A 22,687-nucleotide genomic window follows, 5' to 3' on the forward strand; every position below is an offset into this window, starting at 1 on the left:
CATGATAAAAACTTTACACCATTGTCCCTTAGAACGACATAAAAGAGAAAGCCGACATAGAAATCCTACAAGAATAGTGCAGTAAATCATTGTCTCATCTTGCCGAAAAGAGGGAATCGCCTTGTGTTCCCAGTCAGTGTGAAATCTTTGTCACAATCCATTGAGAAATCCGCACCCGGCAGGACAATACCCGGCTCTGCGCGAGACGTGTGAAGACAGCGAGGAAGCACTTCTGATATAACCGGGAGGCAAAGTGCAAAAATCCTATATTATCAAGTGCTTTACAGTATAAAAACGAAATTCCTTACAATTCCTGCGATATGAGATCTCGCGCCATTGTTATATCACACATTACACGCGTTGGGGTCGCGGCTCTGATACGTTTATTACAAAAGAAGGAGACAGCTAATGAGATTCAGAGCCCTGAATTCCTGACGTTTTAGGGACGAGGAGATGTGGGCTAATTGATACTTTTGGGTTTTCCTGGCTTCTGCTGACCCCCTGCCTATCCTGTTTCACATGTGGTTGCAATCCTGGCTGCCAGCTTGTTCTTTGCTGTGAAACTTGAGATTCATCTCTCTGCTATTCTCACACTCTGTCCCTCTCGCTGTATTTTTTATTAGCTGACACTTTTTTTTTTTTTTTACCGTTCTCTAAAAGGGGCGGAATTGTCACCCTTAATGAAGATTTATGTAGATGGCACCAACATCTTCCGTGGCATGGTACATGCAGTTAGATACTTTGTGGCAATGGCTGGAAGTTCTATAGCTGGACTGATGGCCATTGTAAGTAATAGCATCAAACACCAGCTCTGCTGAGCGTGCATGTGATTTATGTACTTCCTGGCACCTCTGCTGATGAATTGGGGCTTATTTACCGCACTTTTGTCGGGTTTTCCGACGTTTTTCGGGATTTGCGCAGCTGAGACAGGTATTTAACTGGGGATTGTGTCGCACGCAAACAGAATTTGGAGAGGCTTGGCTGGTTTTTATTCGACAGAAATGGGGGGGGGGGAAGGCCTTCGGACAATCGGACTGAGTGCGGAATTTAATTTTCAAATTGTGTCGCAAGATCAAGCACTTACACGCACCAGGAAGAAGAAGGTGAACTCCGGTGGACCTGAGCGGGGAAGCGACACATGCAGGATATCGGGCGCACAATCATAGTGAATCGCAGCAATGCACTTTGGGTGAACTCCTCGGACAGGTAAGTAAATGTGCCCCAATATGTCAAATCAAGATCAAGAATTGCGGAATCCAACATTTCTGACTCTTCTTTCCTCCGGGAGAGATCTGGGACACCCACATACACATCATATGCTCTTCCAGTAGCAAATTACAATATGGGTCATTTGGAAAGCCCATGGCCCCCCAAATAACCCATCATATACTGCCCTGTACAGATAATAAAGAGAGGGGTCTCCAGGCTTGAAATCCTCAACCATGTGTGCAAACTCTTGCAAAACACCTATACAAGAGCCTTTACAGGACCCTTCAAAGGCAGTGAAAAGTCCTTAAAATGAAGAACGGAAAGCTGACAGAAGGCACCCCTTTCTCAAGAAGCTTGGTTCTGGTACCATATGAAGGCAGTACAATAGTAACCATAAAAAAATAGACTTGTGGGAGGTCCAGTATTATCATACAGCCCAGAGTCCATGTCTCCATGTCCATTTATCCACCTTTGGACTTGACCCACCATCATCCAATGTGTTTGTCTTCTATTCTGAGCTGGACAATAGGGTATCCATAAGGGATGTGGGCAGCGTCGGACTCAGGTTCCTTGGGCCAATCAGATATATTATGCTGGGGGCCCACCCTCCATCAGCTTCTACAAAACAGATTCTAGTAGCTTCCAACAGGGTACATTCACACGCGGTATTCCCGCCGTGCGAGCATACCGCCTTGTGCTGGAGTGGAGGAGGAGGTGACCCCTCCTCCCTCCATAGAGAATAGCGGCACACGGCCGCACACATGCCGAAAGATAGAGCATGCTCTATCTTTTTGCGGTGTGCGGCCTGGATCGGTGGCACACATGTGTGCCACCGGATCCCCGCCGTGCCGCTATTGCCGTCTATGGGGACGTACATGCGGCCGCAAATTTGCGGCCGCATGTACGTCACCGCAGACGGCTGTGTGAATAAGCCCTAGGTTGTATTCTGCTGCACCTCTGGAGTCCAGTACTGGTTTAGAGCCTGGGCCCACCGGAGGATCCTCTGGTACTCTGGTGGGCCAGTCCAACCCTGGATGTGGGGAGAGAAATCAGAATCTCGGTTTAAGGCTGTATGGCTCCAACCAGATAAAAAGACTCAACATTGAGCGTAAAGTTGGCACGTTATTACAGCACATTGTCTCAGTGTTGGCGGTAGTATATTGTCATCAACTCCTACTTGTAACGTAGAAACACTGACAATTTAATTGCATCTTTGGTGCCTTTGTTTATAAAGATGTGTCACCGAGACGTTACGGAGAGCTGGAAACACACACCTATCCCTTTGACTTACTGTCATTTGCTTTGTTTCTCCAGTTAATCACACCTCATGCCATCCGCGTGCAGACCCCTCCCCGACACATCCCAGGAGTGGTGGAAGTTACATTATCCTACAAATCCAAGCAGTTCTGCAAAGGAACACCTGGGAGATTCATATACACAGGTAGGTGTCCTGTATACTGTCTCGTTGGAAAAGTAATTAAAGGGGTTGCCGCTATCACTATTTTTAAGATCAATATCAAATTGTTGGTGGTCCGACGAGCAGCACTCTCACTGATCAGCTCTTTTGAAGCGTCGTCGTACTTTGGGGAAAGCTGCTTTTGTTTTGAAAGCCTGTGATGTCCCATTCAAGGATCTGAGCTGTAATGCCAAGTATAGCCTCTATGCAATCTACAGCGCTGTATTTGGAGAGGAGTCAAGAGACCACAAAAACTTGTATCATTATTGCTTGTATTACAAATTTATAAGAAAATTGACAATTGGGTGTGTCACTAGTTGGGGGTGTTTCCCTATTTACTCTGATGCCATTTGACAAAAGATATGGTAACACCTAGTTGTCCATTTTCTTCATAATTTTCAATTAGAGCAACAGTACATGTGGACTTGTTTTAATAATGGTCGAGAATTGTTTAATTTAAGGGTAATACGTTATATCGCCTTGTGGGTGACATCTTGGCCAGGTGTCCTCCTGTGAATACACAGCAGTCACTATAGGCACAGAGCGTGTCCCTATGCAGCCGCACTTGGCACAGAGCATGTCCCTATGCAGCCGCACTTGCTCTGAATCTCCCTCGTCTGCCCCCGGCTGTTCCCTTTAATAACTGATCAGCCAGGAAATAAGGATCAATCATAGAGGAGCTGAGGCCAACACAAACATATCGACAAACACAAAGCCAATAACAGCCCAATGCAGAAACTTCATTCATCATCTGAGCGAGAACGAACCCACTGACAGTAACTGTCTAATAGACTGCGCCGAGAAGTCACTGTATGAGTCATGAATGGAGATGATTTTTTTTTACTATTTATAGTTATTGCTGCAAAAATGACATCACCTAAAACCATATTTTTATAATTAAAGGGATTTTCCAGTATAGAACCTTGTAGGGAATTCTAAAGTGGCTCCTCTCTTCTGGATCCTAATTTTTATTTTCGACAAGAGTGGAGAAAAGTTTAAAAAAAGAGAACCTGTCCTGTACACCACGCTGAGGATGCACTCATATGACTGAGCACTGTGTAATGCTTTATTTCCCCTGTGGGGGCGCTGCAGAGAGAATAAAAACTCAGTGCTAGGCTACCACACATATTACAGTGGATTGCTGGGATCCCAGAAGAGGGTGCATTATAGACTGGGGTTTTCTTACACATTATGGATTGGGGGTCCCAGTGTCCAGTAGAGGATTAGAATATGGGTATTTTAGGGGGCAGCCTGCGCCTCAAGGTTTCTTTGAGTCCATGACCAACCAAACCACACACCAAGTCTGAATTTGTTCTGTAGAGATAATTATAAAACAACTACTTGGCAATCCATGCATACAAGAGTACTTCCAGGATCTGGTACTGTATGTAGGCAGACCATTACAAAATTAGATTAATGGGGGATTTCCTAGCACCTCAAGGCCCATGGTATCCTTAATCCAGCCCTGCCAGTGTCTATGACATCTTCCTTTACCGGTAAAGGACATCTACCACCAGGATGAAGGATTGTCAACCAAGCACACTGACATACTGGTGTGTGCCCCCTTATTTAAGCTTCTTAAGACCCATTTTTTTAAAGGCTTTTAAAATTATGCAAATGAGCCAGAGGGGCTTTGTAGGTGTTAATGAAGCCAGGAGCCCTTCAGGTTCATTTGCATAATTTTGATATCCTTTTTTTCTTAAAAACATAAATGTCTATAGAATATTCCATAATTTTTATGCTATGTAAAAAATTTTAAAGATACATTCCCAATAGTAAGAAAAGGGTTAACTTGTTTCACCTTGGCTTTTTGTCTTGAGCTTAGTTTTTTTTTTTTTTTCTCTATTCCACATGAATTAAAGCCTTAACCCGAGTCCCCACTCTTTAAAGTAATCAGAAAATTTATAGAGCAGCGGATAAAATAATAAAAAAAAGGTTGTAGGGATATCGACCCCGTGAAAATAATAACACGACTCATCTGTAGGAAGAAGAAAAATGAAGCAGTGGAGAGGGGGGCGTCTGGTGCGTGCTGCTGTGTGTATTGATCCAGAGGACAGAAGCACACGTTCTTCTTCTCATTAGCTCTTGGCTCCATGGTCTCGTTACATGGACACCGCAGCGCTCAGAAGGAGGTAGAGAGGGGGGTGGAAGGAAGGATCGCAGCCTCTGACCAAGAAATAGGAAACAGATCCGAAGCAGCCATGGCCAAACTCACTGTCACCTTCCCACTGTGACAGGACGGCTCCCTTTTCATCCTCTCTGACTTGACATAGGGGTAATTATACCACTGACATCCTAACAGCGATTTCCCAGTGGATGAAGCCCCATGGAATATGTGTCCTTCACTCCGGAGGAGACCTGGCCTTTTACAAGGGTCAATGAATAATTGAAGGTTGGCACCAGTTAAAAAACACATTTGGCGCTTGTTTGGCCAACCTGGCAAACAGGAAAGTTATAGGAGACACTCTTTTATTAAGTGCAAGGTCACTGCCCCTTATAGAGGAATAATGGAGACCTGGAACTAAGGACCAAATATTGTGCATAAAGGAAACCCACAGAACACGTAGACTCTATAACGATGGTTGACTGGGCAACTAGAGCTTAGTGACAAAGGCAGCAAGTTACCCATCTAGTAACCTTATTTTTAAGTGCTTATAAGTTAGTTCCATATATGTCGGATGGCTCCACTTGTTTGGCCTATGCACAGACCATATTTTTCCATATCTTTAAAGGGACCTCAAAACTCAATAGGCCTCGACATCTCCCTACTTTTTTTTCTCTGGAAAATCATTCCACAGTTCCATCATTCCTTGCTTTGGTATCCAAGGTGTTCTTGTGAAAAAGGACTTCCCAATCCAAAATTGTGAAGTAGACAGCGTCTGAGTCTGGCATGAGTTGTATGGACCACAGGTTGGACCAAAGACCATATAAACTTCCAGTATAAAGCTTGACCTAGGAGAAATGTGATCCAATTAGGTGGTCTCTTGTACCGATTTTGAGATGTTGACAAATTTGTGGTTCTTTTCAGTTATTCCATATAGGCAAGTCGCCAAGATGCTGTTATTTAGACTCCATGTTGGACCAAAGACCATATATGCTGTCAACTTACAGCATAAACTAGAAAAAAAGCGACCCATGGGTCTTATTGACTTTTTTATCCTACAAGGGATGGGGTTGTACAAAAGCAAAGAGGTGTCCAGGCCTTTCGTACCTGGCACAACACCAGAAGGAATACAAATTTCTCTGGTCACCAAGATGCCATCATCTAGACATTCCTTCTAGAAGTAGACACAATGGGGCACATTTACTTACCCGGTCCCTGCGCGATCCGCGATCCGGAAAGTCCGACGAGTATGAACTCTGCCGCCATTCATTCTGCGCCCGATATCCTGTATGTGTCACTTCCCCAATCAGCTCCGCCGGAGTTCACCTTCTTCTTCCCGGTGTATGTAAGCTCTTGGCTAGCGACACAATTTTTAAGTTAATTCCCATGGTTTGTCTGAATCCGTCGGATCCTCCGACGGCCTTCCCCCCGATTTGTGTCACTTGAATGCTGGCGCCAAAATCCGATCACGTGCGCCAAAAAACCTTTTTAAATCCCTGTCCCAGCACCGCAAAACGGAAATTGTTGGGATGTCCAACGAAAGTGCGGTCCGCGAAGCCCTTAGTAAATGAGCCCCAATGTAGTTGTAGGCCACCACCAAGGCTGAAATTCAACTTTTTTTCTTGCCCATTGTAGTTTTCAAGCATTTAGCTACCTGCTCCACCTGGCTTTCCGTCACTCCTCCAGCACTCACCCGAAATCTGCAGCTGTTTCCTAATCAGGCACTTTGGACCAAATCTCCTCGGGTACCAGAGCTACAATGCTCACAAATCAGGACCGGCCCTTTACAAGTGTCAGAGACACAGCTGCCGCTTTTAGTCGCAGGTTGAAAACTTAAAAAACCAAATTTGGTTCCTTTTCTAAACAAGCCACAAACCTCAATCTACACTTAACTTCCAAAATGTGAAATTTATGAGGAGAGAAAGCAATAAAACGGTTACAATCTGGCGTTTGGTCCCTGTCTGCCGGCTCCCAGCTGCCCCTTTTCTTGCAGAATGTGGCTGCCCTGAGTTTATTAAAGGTTTTACCACTTCTCACTTCTGCTTTCTGCTAAATGGCAGGGATAAAACATCTAACTGCCTGGAGAGTTGTCTGTGTCACAGCGTGTACATCTGTCTGCCGCATTTTGAGATATAGGGACGTCATCCGTGGAGGCTTCTTCTACGCGGCCAAATAAAAATGGCCTCAATCTGCTACTTTTCGCTGACTGCTGTTATAACTCCTTTGTTCTTGGGTCACAAACATTACTCTCCCCATTGTCATCCCTACCACCTTTGTACTGGTAAAAATTAACGATTGATGAATTGTTTTTAGAATTATATACCGTAAGGGTTAAGAAAACATGACTGCTTTCTACCAAAAATGATGACAGCCCTATATACAGACTTTTTATAGTGTCTTTACCATATTAAATTCAGAGGAACTAAGTAGCAGTACCAGACAAAACCTACAGAACAGGATGGCGCTGTTTTTAGAAGAAAGCTGCAGCTTTTGTAATTCTGTAGCACATCTAAAAATTTCCGTTGTCCTTGTATTAAAGTCAATATTGGATTTTAAATGGGTGGTTTTTGCACATTGAATCCAAAGTGAAAATTTTGTTCCTCTTCTCTTTTTTCCAGAAGAGGATTCTAAAAGAATAGAAAATAAGGATTTGGATTTATATGTCTCCTCCCAGCTAAATCCACTCTAAAAACTAAAGCAAAAGACCAACAAAACCTCATGTGTGTCTTAAGCTTCTCACGGTTTATAGAAGGCAATCAGAGCTCAGCTTTCATTTTTCCAAACCAGTTTAAGAAATAAAAACTTAGTGTTGATTGGTTGCTATGAGCAACAGGCAGATTTGAGGCCTATTTTCTCTACTTACATCTCCCAAAGGTTTTTAATGTTATTTCCTTACTTGAATCTGTAGAACCAATATGTGTGGAGCATTTATGAACTGTTCCCTTATGTCCTACAGGTTCCCCCCAAAAAGGGGTGACCTCATGGACTCACAGATTCCAAAGAAGCCCATTACTACGTTATGTCTCATCAAGCTAAGCCTAGCAGCAATACGTATATTTTTGTGGCACCGCCATTACATATCAAGCAGATCCTGAAATTTGTTGAGGGGGGGGAGTGTTAGCAAAAAGTTATACCAAAAAATAAAATTCGGCAACACCCTAAAGGCACATCCTATAACATATGGTGTAATTTATATGTTATACGATAGCTTCTTTCTTGGCACAGTGTAAAATAACATATGCCAGATTATGAATTATCAAATTGCTATAGAACAGAATGAAAACATAAGTGTAATGAGCCTCAAAGATGGCCGCCAGAGAGCCACAATGACATCCAATGTGCCGCCATCATTGACTCATCATCGTTTTCTTTTTTCTGCTTCTGGTCTCCAAAAAATTCCATATTATTTGTGTTTAATAGATATTTTTAGATTATTAAATGACGTTTACCCTCACAATGTACATGTTCTTTTCCCTATGTAAATGGGAGGTCAAAGAATTGTAGCAGGGAGGAAGTCCTAGTAAATTGAGAAATTACTAAACTCATGGCATTACCACCCCGTGTAGGAGGAATCGGATAAATTGGCGCTTCATATGTTTCTGGGAACAAAGCTGAAGGTGACGGTTTAATGATTTCACGTCAGACTGTATGAGGGCTGATTAGTAACTTTGGGTAATTGAGGACCCGACGTTAGAAGACAGGCAGACGCGCAGACTTCCACTTATCCAGCTTGGTGCCAGTGCCGAGGGGTTAAACAAGGTGTGCAGACAAGGAATTATGCCCTCCATTACATGTGTCTCTAGCATGTACCGCTGTGTATTCTCACCGGCACGCAGACACTTTCAAAGGCCCAATATATTGTGTCAGTCTTCCACTTTAAACCTCAGAAGCATTACTTCTGATTATTTAGCTTTTAAGTGTCTGCTCTGCGCTGCGTTCTGGGGGAGATGAGATCCAGGAATCAGAAATCAATGCTAATATAATCAGGAAACTGTGGAAGATGCTTCCTCGTGTTACAGAGGCTCCACCATCAGACCATTATATATCACCAGACCAGGAGGACGGAGGGGGGGGGCAGGAGACCACAAAGCTGTTGTCAGGAATGGATGGGAGACTGTGAATACGTTCTAAGTTTATCGCATTGTTGGACACACATCATTTAGATCCACTGAAAAAAAATAATTTAAACTTTCAAACTCAGTGGAATTTGGTATAGTTTATCATGAGAAAACAATAAAAAATATACCGTACATATATCATTTTTAGATGCTATAATTTAAGGCAAAATATCAATAGCAATGACGTGACCTGAAACTTTTGGGTCCCAATGTAAAATCTGGAATACAAAGTTTACTATCTTAAAATTGGTAAAGATTTAAGCCCCACCCCTGGCAAAAACCCGCCCTAAATTCTGGGGCACAAGATGAATAATCATCTTTATGTAACAAATAATATAAAGGGAGGTAACATGATGTCCTGTAAGACACTTCCATAGCCTAGATTTGCCACTAGAGATCCCCAAAACTATTTGGTGCTTCATAGATTTGGCATGAATCTGGCATGGTCCGAATCAAATCCACACTTCTTCACTTTGGATAAATCTTTTAAAATCGGGGCTAGCTACTACTGTCATTCCTCCTACAGTTTAGGGATGGGGATGTGTGAGGGAAAATGAAAACATTTGTAAAATCAGTGTTTTTGAGAGGAGTTAGATGGGGTTATATACCAATTTCCTGGACAATTGGAGCAACATTCAGATGGAAAACATTTGGACTCAAACTGAAACTTTTGAAAATTTTAGCAAAAATTTTACGAATTGAAACTTTGATAATCCGCTCATCTTTGATACCCACCACTTAGGGTTTGAATGGTGTCCGTAGAGTTAGCCTAGGAAAAGATCAATGGAGGACATCGGCATGAAAAAGACCAATGGAAGCTAATGGAGTGGCTGTGCGCTAGTGGGGGTGGACCAGATGGGAATTGTTTTTTGGGCGTGTTTTATCACTTCTGCCATTTTTTTTGTAATTTGGTAGGTAATAACCTGATTTTTGGGTTGTCCATGAGACGGTTTGGCTGTCAACTGTGGTCATGTGTAAATTGGCGATGGCCATAGCAAGTGGAATCAACCTTCAGTATCACAACTTAGACAACACCTATCAAGGCCAATTTTGGACTAAGACCACCACATCGTAGCTTCGTTCGGAATGGGTAAAACTTAATGATACAAAGGACCAGTGGAAAATCTGATGTTCCGCCCCAAATCATGGTATCTTCCTCTGTGGTGGAGTGACCTTTCCGCCCCCCAAGTCTTAAAGTCTCTTCTACCCCAGCACCCACTTTAGCTATACATCTCCCAATTGGCCTAGACATTTACCGATATTTCCGCCTTGGCTCCAGATTCATATGGAACCATAACTCTGACCTCAAAAAGGCTACAACTTTTCGGAAATGAATCGAAACTCACAAGAATTTTTTTCATTGTAATATTACATTAAAATAGATTATTATTACACAGTGACAAATAAAAGTTACATTCCACGCAAGGAGAGGCTACAAGGTGTTATATCTCCAGAGGTGGAACTGCAAGCAAGAAATACATTTATTCTGTAGATAATCTTTCAGGGACTGTACGCCTTGCTGGGAGCCAGTAAACCATCACAAGCTTGTTACCCGCTCAGAACAGAGTAATATGTATTGTCGCTCAGCAATTGTGCCAGTGCAATTCACCCCCTCTCTGTCTGACAGTGTTTATCTAAAATACTTTCCCTGCCGCGCGTTCTGGTTTCAGCAAACCATGTCTTATTGGGCGACCTTTTCATTCCCAGTGAGAAGGGCTGAACTCGTCAGATAAAAGCAACGAGGCAGAGAACAGGAGAAACGCAAGTTACGAAAATCGGAGCATGATTGAAAACAAGATGTGTTAAATCAATGCTCTTTATCGCCTGCCTGTTTTCTGGCAATTGCTGCTCTCAGCTCATTCAGTGCACAAACGAGATGATAAAAGTAGTGTCAGAGAGCTCGCTGGGGTACGAGGGACGCAAACCTGTTTATCACACACGCTCCATGCATCTCCACTCCTGTCCCTGATAACCGCCGTTGTCACAACTCCCAGACAGAATCGTGATGAACAATTACAAGTGGAAATGTGGCTGGGGAGAGGAATTTGACTGAGGAGACTCAACAGCACAGATAGGATGGAGAGGGATGAAAAGATAGATAGAGAGATAGATAGATAGATAGATAGATAGATAGATAGATAGATCATAGATATGAGATAGATAGATCATAGATATGAGATGGATAGATCATAGATAAATAGATAGATAGATATGAGATAGATAGATAGATAGATAGATAGATAGATAGATAGATAGATATGAGATAGATAGATAGATATGAGATAGATATTAGATAGATATTAGATATGAGATAGATGATAGATAGATAGATAGATAGATAGATAGATCATAGATATGAGATAGATAGATCATAGATATGAGATAGATAGATAGATATGAGATAGATAGATATGAGATAGATAGATCATAGATATGAGATAGATAGATATGAGATGAGATAGATGATAGATAGATCATAGATATGAGATAAATAGATATGAGATAGATATAAGATATATAGATAGATATGAGATGGATATTAGATATGAGATAGATAGATAGATATGAGATAATAGATAATATATAGATACATAGATAGATATGAGATAGATAGATGTGAGATATATAGATATGAGATATATAGATATAGATATGAGATAGATAGATATGAGATAGATAATAGATAGGTATGAAAGATAGTAAATGGGGGTAATTTATCTTAGGCTTTTCACTTTTTTTTCTCATATATTTGGGACAGTTTTTTCCACTCACCTAGCAAGAATTTTTCAGTGTTGCAGATTTTCAGATGTGGACACATACAAAAGTCACAATCTTGGTGCAAATAAACTCTAGTCCCAAGCAGGTGTAGGTAAAAGTTTAGAAGGGGATTCCAGAAGAATTTGCAACTTTTATACAGCTTGAAAAAAAGAAACATGTGTGAAACACACATACTAGCTGTAACACCCCTTAAAATAAATGAAACAGGTCCAAAACCCAGAAAAAGTATAAAACAAAGAAACTCGCTAATGTCCTGACTAAAGATAAATGACCCCCAATGATAGATATGATATAATGATAGATATTGGATATTTATCCATAAAAAAGACAGCACAAAAAAAAGTGAACTTTATTCTATGAAGAAGTGCTAGTGATAACCAAATTAAAACATTTTGGGGGAAAAAAAGAAATAACAAGAAGAAGTGCGTAGTGATACCTGAAAGTCACACTTTCATCTTTTTTTACCATACTACTAGAGTGCTGCCTTTACCGTGGATCTACATAGATAGATATTAGAGAGAGATATGATAGAGTGAGAGATTAATCATATGTGCGCTTCTGCACCGGCGTATGATAGCAGCCATGCCCCCATGTCCCTCTTGATGCATTAGGCTTAGCCCCCTTGACGCATCAGCCAAGCCGCGCAGGCGCCGAAAAAAACTACACCAAGTCCGTTGACCTGGCATAACTTTGCGTTTCGTTCACAAGTTTTATAAAATGATGCAGGCACAGGGCGGACCGACTCCTCGTGCCTGCCCACTCCGCCGGCCTCCACTTTTCCCCCTCTACCACCTATTCATGCCCACATGGCAAGGAGATGGCATAGTTGCTGTTAAAAACTGGCGTAGAAGCAGTGATAAATCTCCCCCATAGACAGATATGATTGATTGATTGATAGATAGATAGAAGGGCAACATTGTGGCTCAGTAGTTAGCACTACAGCCTTGCAGCGCTCGGGTCCTGGGTTGAAGTCCCATCCAGGTCAACATCTGCAAAGACTTTGTATGTTCTCTCTGGGTCCTCTGGTTTCCTCCCACACTCCAAAATATACTGGTAGGTTGATTAGATTGTACGCTCCATTGGGGACAGGGGCTGATTTGGCAAACTCTGTACAGCGCTGCGGAATCTGTGTGCGCTATATAAATAAAGGAATTATTATTATTATAGATGATAGATAGATAGACAGATAGATATTGGCAGCTGTAGATAAAATCTGATGCCACTGTAAGTGGAAAACTATTGCTCAATTCCCAGCACAGCGAGAACATTATCAGATACATACACTCCCTATTCTCAGATTGCTGCGCTGTCGCATTTTACGACACACAAGAAGTCCCAGATGATTGTTCATTGATCTCTCCAAAGATTCCCGTGTCTCTCCTGAGCATTCAGCTCACTTATCTCGTGGTGTGTACTCAATATGGATTCTGAAACTCAACAGCAAAACTTTCTTCTAGTGCAGGGAAGGGGGAGCTCTTACTTTTATTCGGTTACAATTGACTTAAAGTAAAAAAAAAACGACCCCCTCCCCTCCCCCCATCATTTTCCAGTTATCAAATGCCAACATAATCATCGACTGATGGCTTCAGATTTTTTTCTTCTGCAGTTTTTGAAGGAACTAATGGCTCCAAAATGTGGTTATTTTCTCTCAATCCCCAAAGTGGCTTTTGCGGCAATCAATGGGAACAATACGACGTGTATTTTGGAAGAGGGAAGATGTAATATTGTCAAAAATATAATTAACCATTGCAGGTTTCTCAGAGAAAAACATTCTAAACATTTTACATTTTGTACTTTGTATATATTATTTGCGTTTTGAGTTTTCTTGTAATGTGCCCACACCACAGGGGAGCTCAATTTTGTGGGATCCCCATTCACTCACATAACTAACCCCCCACCACCACATTAACATGTATTATACCTACCATAGAGCAAGTCCTTATGTCAAGAAGAAGGTATATACCCTAACTCTGGTTGGTCCCATTTCGTTTTTAAAGGGATGCTCCATTTAGAGGATATTGTGGCCAAATGACCAATAATTCAATCTCTCCTGGACCTTGATCACAACCTCTGATTGGCACCATGGGCACCAACTTATTAGGGAAGGGTTAGCTACACCTGAATCGACAACAACTTACCTACAATTTATATTAACAGCATAGTGGTCCATGGAAATCCCATCCACATTCTTAGAAAAGAGATTTGATAAAAACAAATGAAAATTTATGCAGAATTTTAATCACTTTGGATATTGCTGAGGTCGGAATGATTGCAAAATTCTGCAACGGTTCCATTACCTGCTTCACCCACTGTGTCGTTACATCTATGGGCATATAAGGTGCACACATACTATAGAGGTAGATAATGTGATCGCTTTGGGAACCCTGAAGGTATAGGGACCAGTTTTGGTTGAGTCCATTGAGCCTTCACATTTGGGTGACAAATCTTCCCGAGGATTTGAGAAAAATTGCATTGCTAATAATAAGTGAATTGGGGAATAGACCCAAGGGCCAGTAAGAATGTACAAAAGCAAACACACAGGAATCTGCAGCACAGAGGGGCTCTGGTAACCTCCCCTGTAGCCTTTCAGGTTCATTAGCATAATTTTAAAAGTTGATTTTAGAAGTTAAGGAGACCATGGATAACAAATATAAGAAGATTACCAGTGTCACGGTGCCTGGATCTATGAGTAAGCGTCCCTGGTTTATTATGATGGATTTTGATGGTGGATTTCCTTTAAATTGTGTGTTACGCAAATGGATTTTCATAGATATTTAAAAAATCTTATACCATAATATCAATAAATCCCTCCAAATGCACACTCATGTATATGAGTTCTGGCCACACACAAAACCAACCTACACTGCTACGGCCATTGATAACTCAGTGCAGTCGGGTGATTTCGTAGTAAAATGTTTCAAAAACCATTTTATGTAAAAACAGAAAAAAAAAAATCTAAAAAAAAAAAGTTTCGCCAAGTTTTCAGTACTTATCTTGATGGCTGCGCATTCACAGAAGTAATTATTGGCTTTTTACTCACCTATGTGAAGTATTGTATTCTGTAAATGGATTTGTGGCCACTTTACTAGAGACGTTTTTTTTCCCTATATTCCTCGCTTCCATTCTATTTTTTTTTATTTAACTCTTTTTTTTTCTTTTTCTCTTTTTTTTTTTTTTTTAACATACGAAAGTATGAGCTGTCAATCAGTCGACTTTAAGGATTATTTCTTTCGCAGAAATGATTGATCGCCATTTAGATTTTCCCGTTGACAAGTTAAAGGATTTTATTGGTGTAATTACGCTCTTGCACTCAGTCTCTTACAATTTAAATGTCCTTTTAAAAAATACGGAGAATTCTCTACCTGTCGGCGGAGAGGGGGCAGTGAGATTAGGGAGGGATATTACAACGCCTTCCATTACCGCAGGGTCAATTAGAATCTCACACAATTTCGCTAATAATCCCTTTTCACGTTCCAGAGAACTGAATTCATTGAGGCTCTTGTGTTTTTTAATAGATGGACAAATGTAGGGAGGGAAAGTGACGGGGAAAGTGCGCCAATCCCCGAATCATGTTTAATAGTAGATGAGTTAAATGATCCCTATCAGCTGTCAGAGACACAGATCCTCTTCATGCCTACAGAGGCGGCAATAACTTCTACGTTCCTATTGTCCTAGAGAAACGCTCCGGAAAAGGAGACCTTAGAGTTAGAACAGTCACTACTTCTTAAAGGGATCTTAGGCTTCAACAATCACATAACTTCAGTGTGACTACTAGTAGGTTTTAACCAAAAATGCATTATTAGTGTGCCCTTTGTCGGACGGTCCGTAAAAAATGGACTGTCCCCTGGCCAGATATCACTGACAAACCACAGGGCTTCAAGTATTGTAATGATGCATGGAGTCCCTGTGGAACAACATTGCCAAAGTATGGAGCCCCACCCTGTGCACTGTGGTTGGTCCGTAAAATCCAATGAGCAGTCTTAAGGTGTCCCTACCAGTACAGTAAACTGTAGTTTACAATAGGACCCAGCAGCTTCCAGTTTCGCCATTGTCTGGAATCCAGTGTTCAATGGAATGGGACAGAAACATTGCAAAAGCGGTGAGATGAGGAACAAAATTTTTCCCCCGATTAGCATCAGGCTTGTTTTTTTTAGCCTTCTTTTAAATCAACATTGTAGGATTAGACTTGATGGACCTGTGTTTTTATCCAACCTGATCTATTTCGATACTATCATCCACACACAACAGGAATAGTCAGCATGAGATCCATATGAAAATCAATTTACCCGTAATTTTCAAACTTTAAGGCACACAGGATTATAAGGAGCACCATCAATAAATGCCTGCTAAAATGTCTAGGTTCATTTATAAGGCGCACCGGATTATAAGGCGCACCTGATTATCATGAATGAGCAGCAGGTGGCAGACCTGTGCACAGTTCAAGGCAGCTGTTGTCTGTAAGTACGATTCATGTATAAGGCGCACTGGACTATAAAGCACACCTTTGATTTCTGAGAAAATCAAAGAATTTATGTGCGTCTTATAGTCCGAAAAATACGGTAGATTGCAGATTTTCACAGCCCATTCATTTTGTTGCAAATTTAACCAAATGTATTGCAAAGGAGCAAATCTGCATAAGAATAAGTTGCACTATTGTTTCAATTTTGATTGTGATGCTACAGAATATTTCTAATCCATGTGCCACATTACTAAAATTCATTGTCTATTGGCATCACATTGTCCTTGAGTAAAATCTACAGACAAACTCTACTCTATTTCTTTCAGCTCTTAATGAACCAACCATCGACTATGGCTTCCAGAGGCTGCAGAAAGTCATACCCAGGCATCCGGGAGACCCAGAAAGGCTTCCAAAGGTAAGAAAGGACATTATATTTGCATGGCGAGAACATGGTCACGACCCTTGGCTTGAGTTTTTTGATGGACAGATGAGGATCTAACTTGAAGTTTTACTACAACAAATTGCAAATTCAATTTATACTTTAAAAATATACGTAAAAAGTAACACAAAAATATTAAATTGGTGAAATAAGTATGGAAAAGTGAAGAGAAGAGTACTGATGCATAAGAAACCAATGCCATCTCCATCCTGGAAATTCAGGCCTGGACACCAGCAGAGCTTCTTGGCAGACCACACGACATAAGAAACATATTTTTTGACATGTCCAAACCCAGGAATCCCTTAATCCAGTAATGAAACTATCATTAGCTGCAGTGTGAAGGACGGTAGAGTTACGTCATTTCCCTGTTCCTCCACAACTCTCGCTGCCAATAATAACATTTCTCTCCACACGTCCCTGTAGACTCCTCTCACACACTCAATGTCACTACGTCTCCTCAAGTTCGCTGTTTACATAGTCCTGTACACCTTCCTTCACCTGCTCACACATATGTTCTAGATCTCCCTTCATCCTATATACTATACACCCCCCACCCCTTCCATCATGGAGTAATCCTTGGTCAGTCTGAGTGCTCCTGTGATTGAAAGCATTAAGGTCTTCAGAGAGCGCTTTATGAATTATACATCGTAATACAATTACATGCCATTACAGCCGGGGATTACAGAGGGATGACAGGGTCTTGGAATGTAAAGATTTTGGTTGGCTTCAAAAGATGAGCCATCACAGTCTGGTTTGACAGGAGAAAGGAAAGAGTAGAAAGATGGTCAACGGTCCCACATTTTCGGAGGTAAGATAATGAGCGCTATATAAATAGGGTAATATAGTTATACCAATTAGAGATAAATGGAAACAGAAATCAAATTAGGTTTTACAGTCATTTGGGGCACAGATTATGGTTATGGCACCATGAATGCCCTGTTAGATTCTGGATGCTGTAAGGGTGTTAGGTTTCCATGCGACCAAGAGAGTCGTTTTGGTTCTGAATTTGACCACTGTGATTAGTGTACACATGGCAGGTATTCTATAATTCCGGTGCTGGAATGGGGTTTCTTGATCCCACCAGATAAAAATTAAACCTGAGGGCCCAGCCTTCATCAACCTCTTGGAAATAGATCCGAGTAGCATCCAGATTGGGTAGTCTTCTGCTGTACCTCTAGGGTCCAGTATTGGATTAGAGCCTGGGCCCATTGGGGGATACTCTGCTGGGCCAGTCCAACACTTCATGTTTTGGTCTCACATCCAAAACCTTTACGTAACCAATTCTTACAAGTTGTTTACTTTTTTTGTCTGCACGATCTGGATCTTGGTTGGTGTTTGCCCCACGTTAGAGGAGTATTACTATAAAGTCAAGCTATAACTGGATATATTATGAGAAAATTTTAAGTGGGGGGTCCGTAGTTTATGTATTCCTTTCTCTTCGTATCTATAGATCCAATTAAGAGAAATTGGGTACACTAGACATTGGGGCTTATTTAATAAGGGTCTGCGGACGCACTTTCGTTGGATTTTCCGACGTTTTCGGGTTTTGCACAGCTGTGACAGGTATTTAACTGCGATTGGATTTTGGCGCAGTTGCACTGCCTTTCATGCGACAGTAATCAGGGGGCGGGCCGTCGGACGATCCGACTTATTCGGACTGAGCGCTGGATTTAACTTTCAAATTGTGTCGCAAGACAATGCACTTACATGCATCAGGAAGAAGAAGGTGAACTCTGGTAGACCTGAGCAGAGAAGCGACACATGCAGGATATCGGACGCACGATCTTAGTGAATCATGGTAGCTGGGACTTCAGGGAACATAGGGCCACATTTATCAAAAGTAGTACAAATTGCACTACTAGGTTCAGTTTGCCTGTTGAGTGGGCAGAGTGCGCCAGATTAATCAAAAGTGGCGCACATTCTTCATGAATCTGGTGCTCCCTGCACTGCTCAGTAAGTGTGCACCAACTTTTTTTTTGGTGCACCTTTAACATACAGTGTGCGACACTATTCTGTTGAGTCGCAGTAATAATGTGGTGCGCAGTCCTACGCCCCTTTAGGTGCAGAATTTAGCCGCGACACAAAACTGGCGCAAACGCTTCATAAATACATGTGCACGTGAAGTTTACACTTTCTTTTCAATACAAAGTGAGACAAAAATTGGTGCAAATGCTTTAATAAATGGGGTCCCTAGTGTTCAGTGTTCGATATTTCGTGCCTTTGTATGGTGCAAACTTTGAAACCGGACCCCCACTTCCCACTGGTGGGTGCTCATGTGGGTATGGAGCCTCCAGGCATGAATATGGCTTCTAGCTCTGCACCTCCTATAGCTATTACCCTACAAGGATATAGCAGGAGAGGGATGTTAGGATTATCCGGATTCTAGGAACTAACCGTTTAGGCCTTTGTTTCTAAATAATCTGTCTCTTATACGGCAGGTGTATCCCTGGACTGTGCAGGGTTAAGGTTTTCCTGTGTGCTGTGCACTGGGGCGTGCGCCCACATACATGTGTGATTACATGCGCACACACGGGAGCAGGCCTCCGCTGGAGAGAAATCTTGCTGAGATTCTGTCCCATCGGCTCACTGGTGCAGTAACAGCACAATTGTTCAGAATTTATTCCCGTCACCATATGGTCCGCTCATTACCATACACTCAGCGTCCATATGGAAGCCTGGGATGTGAACTCTGCTCGGTGGAACTGCCAGATGAGCATCTCTGTTTGTGTCATCTGCCATATTTACGTTGTTATGGCAACACAACATCAATAAAAACGAGACGTTGGCATTTCTCTCTCTCCGTATACAGCTTTAACTCTTTGTTTGGGCAAAAGCATTTACGTTAATGGCATTAAATCCCTCTCCTGGATGACAGAAGTTTTATTATATTAAGCATTGGCACAACTATAAGGAAACAAATCTGTATTATTAACAAATAACATGAGGTAATAAGTGGCGGCCAATCAGATTTCAGCTTACATTCTATAAACTGTATTAGCAAGATAAGAGATACAAACTGATTGGTTGCTATGAATTGCCACTATGAATGACGTGTTGTTAAGGAAAAGGGCCCAATTTTGGCGGTTTAATACATGAGGCCTACTGTATTTCGATTTCACTAAACCTTAGTGATAGTTTCCAGTCATGATTTATTTTATTTTTTCTCTTCTTTGCCCTACTTCTGTCATAGCACTGATATCAGTCTGTGACCTTTCCACATATTTTGTGGAAAATCTCCATTCAGCGAGAACCTGACATATTTTCTATTTCTAAGTATTCATTATACTGTTATTACTGGTCTATAATAATAGGTATAATAACGCACTGTCTCACTGCTCTGAATATTAGAGGAGGGGCTGGAAAGTAAACCGTCCCTTTAAATATCTCATATTATGTTAGGGGCTGCACATATAAGCCTATCACCTTTGCAAGTCAAAAATTTCTGCCCACAAGTTGGAGGGGAAGGGGGTGATCTACCAAAAATGTATCATATTTATAAGCACATATAGTGGGTGCAATAGCCTCAAATTTTTATTTCCCTATTCATATGAGGTGAAAATCACTAAATTTATCCCCACATTTGTGGGGTCCACTTCAGTAATTCCATAGGCACTTTCCTGCAATGGCTACGGGCTGAAGCAAAAGCGGTTAAAAAAACTGTGATATTCTGCCTCAATTACTCCATTAAAATGCAACATCTGAAATTTGGCACAAAATATGACCAAATTTAGCCACTTTTAAGCTTAAAAAAAGGCAAACATATTTCATAGAACGTTACCAGTGTCAGAGCTATAGTACAAAGAGCGGTTTATGTGGAAAGATATGTACCAGAATTGTGCGATTTTGTGCTTTTTTTATGATAGCTGAGCCACTCTCAAATTAAAGGAAATCTGTGTTATAAGTGAACACATCTCCAATGCCACAACACATATTGCCCAAATTAGCACTTCCTCTACCCCTGCCCCGAGAAACCTTCCTTTTCCCACCATCACCTCAAGTGATATATTTATTGTGGAACATTTTGGGTCAATTTTGCACAATTCCATATCTTTGGAGTTCTACAACATCAAAAAATCGCACGCCACATTCTTCAAGAAGATTGCGAATATTCAGTGGAAGGCATTTGTCAATTTTTTTGGGGCATAAAAAAGGCGCAATCCACTGGTTTGTGAGTTTTTCTACTGCATTTCCAAAAAGTTATGGAGGTAATGGGCCCACTGATTGTACTAAATACGTTTTCTGGCATGAAAGTGCGCTAGAATACACTTAAGTCTCCTACTTGAGTAAGATGTAGCAAAGCCATGCGTCTAATTTATGATAAGATCTGTGCCTTGTCATATATGAGGGCACCCTACCCATGAAAGACGCTGGTCTTGATAATGGTGCCAGTGAATTTGATCCGGTTCCGCAAGTGCAAAAATTACTTCCAAAGAACGTCCAGTAATAAATGACCCACAAAAACTATGCCAGAAAACAGGTCCAATGACTTTAAGGCCATGTTCACACGACTGCATTTGAATCCCATTTAGAATTGGGCCAGTTTTTGGGGGTTTTTTGCTAGTTGTCACCTGTAATATTCTTCTCACCTGTGACCAGGATAAAAAAAAAAAATTAGCAGCTCTGACACCTGCTGGTGACAATTAGGTACTGCATCCCAAGTAACAATCCTGCGCCTATGAATTATAGATACTTGATATACCATTACCTTGGTGTTATTGTATATGAGAGCACTACAGCTCTTTTCTAGTTTAACTATATAAGATCGTGCGCAATGTCCACAGAATACAAGATCACAGACCGCTGCAGCACAGGAGAGATCAGAGGATACCGGCAGCAGCTTTTTCTTCTCTGTGCCATATGTGAATTACTGATTCAAGCACCAATCCAATTAATAGCCACCTTATAATAATGGAAGTCGTCAGCAAGATCCTTAAATATAAATCACGGTCACCTCCCCGGCCCTCATGATCCGATCCGGCTCTGTCGCTCCGTCTCAATTGAAAGGGAATGTTTGCAGTCTCAGTTCATCAGCTCACATTAGCCTCATGCTGAATATTTAAACACAGAACAATTTTAACGCTCAGCAAAGAGAGGCAGCGGCCTGGGTGAGAGCTCAACTCATTGCAATTTGGTAAATCAGCCATTTAGTTGCCGGCGCGGCTTCTCCCTGCTTGCCAGGAATTTGTGTGCCCAGTAAAGGGAAATGGGCAGATGCCAGTCTAGGAACATACACACAGCTTGTTCATTAGTGGATGCATGATTATAATGCGATGCCAGGTGCAGGGTATAAATGCCTAGCAGAAGGTATGGTGGCGCCAACATTGTAGGGGGGCATTTAGTTAATGTGGCGCTCAGGAGACGTGACATCTATAATGCAGGGTAATCTTGTAAAAAAAATTACAACCTGATGGTGTTTGTGTGGGCGAAGTCCTATAGCAGGTCCATAAGGTCATATGTATGTCAGTATATATCTATAGATTTATTAAAATTTTTTAAAATTGTGATTTTGGAATGTGCCGCATGTTATCTCTGTACAGGTTTGTTAAGCATTGCCTACTGCCATTGTTTTAGGTTCTCTCGAATTTTATAGGGACATATACATCACGGAACAATTTATTACAGACGTAAAAATGCAAATATGCAAATTACATGACATAAGCTTGGTGTTTAGGACTTTCCAAAACAAATATTGCCCTGATAGATATGGGAATAATAGTTAAAGGGATCTTCCAGGATTACGCTAATTCGAGGCTGAAGGGGTTTAACACCCCTACGGATCAGATGATAGCAGATGCTGCGGCTTTGCTTGGATAACTGCAAATTCAAGTCATAATAAAGTCATTTGGGAGGAGTTACACCCAAACACGGAAACGTTTAGAACTAAACACTTGTACCCGCTAACTAGCGACACAAGTTTTGCCTTGTGAACCAGAAAAACATGTGTTGATAGTTCCCAGGGAAAGCATTTAGGTCTAAATGTATCCGTGCTTGGGACTAACTCCTCCCCATGTGCTTGAATTGCACTTCAAAACACAATTCAAGCACCTCATGTAACCTTAAGATAAGTCTTCAATACCTTGACCCTAAAAACTCCTTTAAGGTTAGGTCTATACAAGGACTTGTT

General features: G+C 41.5%; 1 protein-coding gene across 2 annotated transcripts in view; it reads left to right on the forward strand.

Moving 5' to 3' along the window:
• EBF1 (EBF transcription factor 1) overlaps window positions 1–22,687 on the forward strand; it is a 288,238-nt gene that overhangs the window by 251,691 nt on the left and 13,860 nt on the right. For both annotated transcript variants that reach the window (XM_072145484.1, XM_072145485.1), the window contains exons 10-11: window positions 2,524–2,650; window positions 16,451–16,539. In XM_072145484.1, coding sequence (XP_072001585.1) covers window positions 2,524–2,650; window positions 16,451–16,539 — 216 coding nt within the window. The remainder of the gene's footprint in view (window positions 1–2,523; window positions 2,651–16,450; window positions 16,540–22,687) is intronic.

Source organism: Engystomops pustulosus, chromosome 4, assembly GCF_040894005.1.
Source record: "Engystomops pustulosus chromosome 4, aEngPut4.maternal, whole genome shotgun sequence".
NCBI lineage: Eukaryota > Metazoa > Chordata > Amphibia > Anura > Leptodactylidae > Engystomops > Engystomops pustulosus.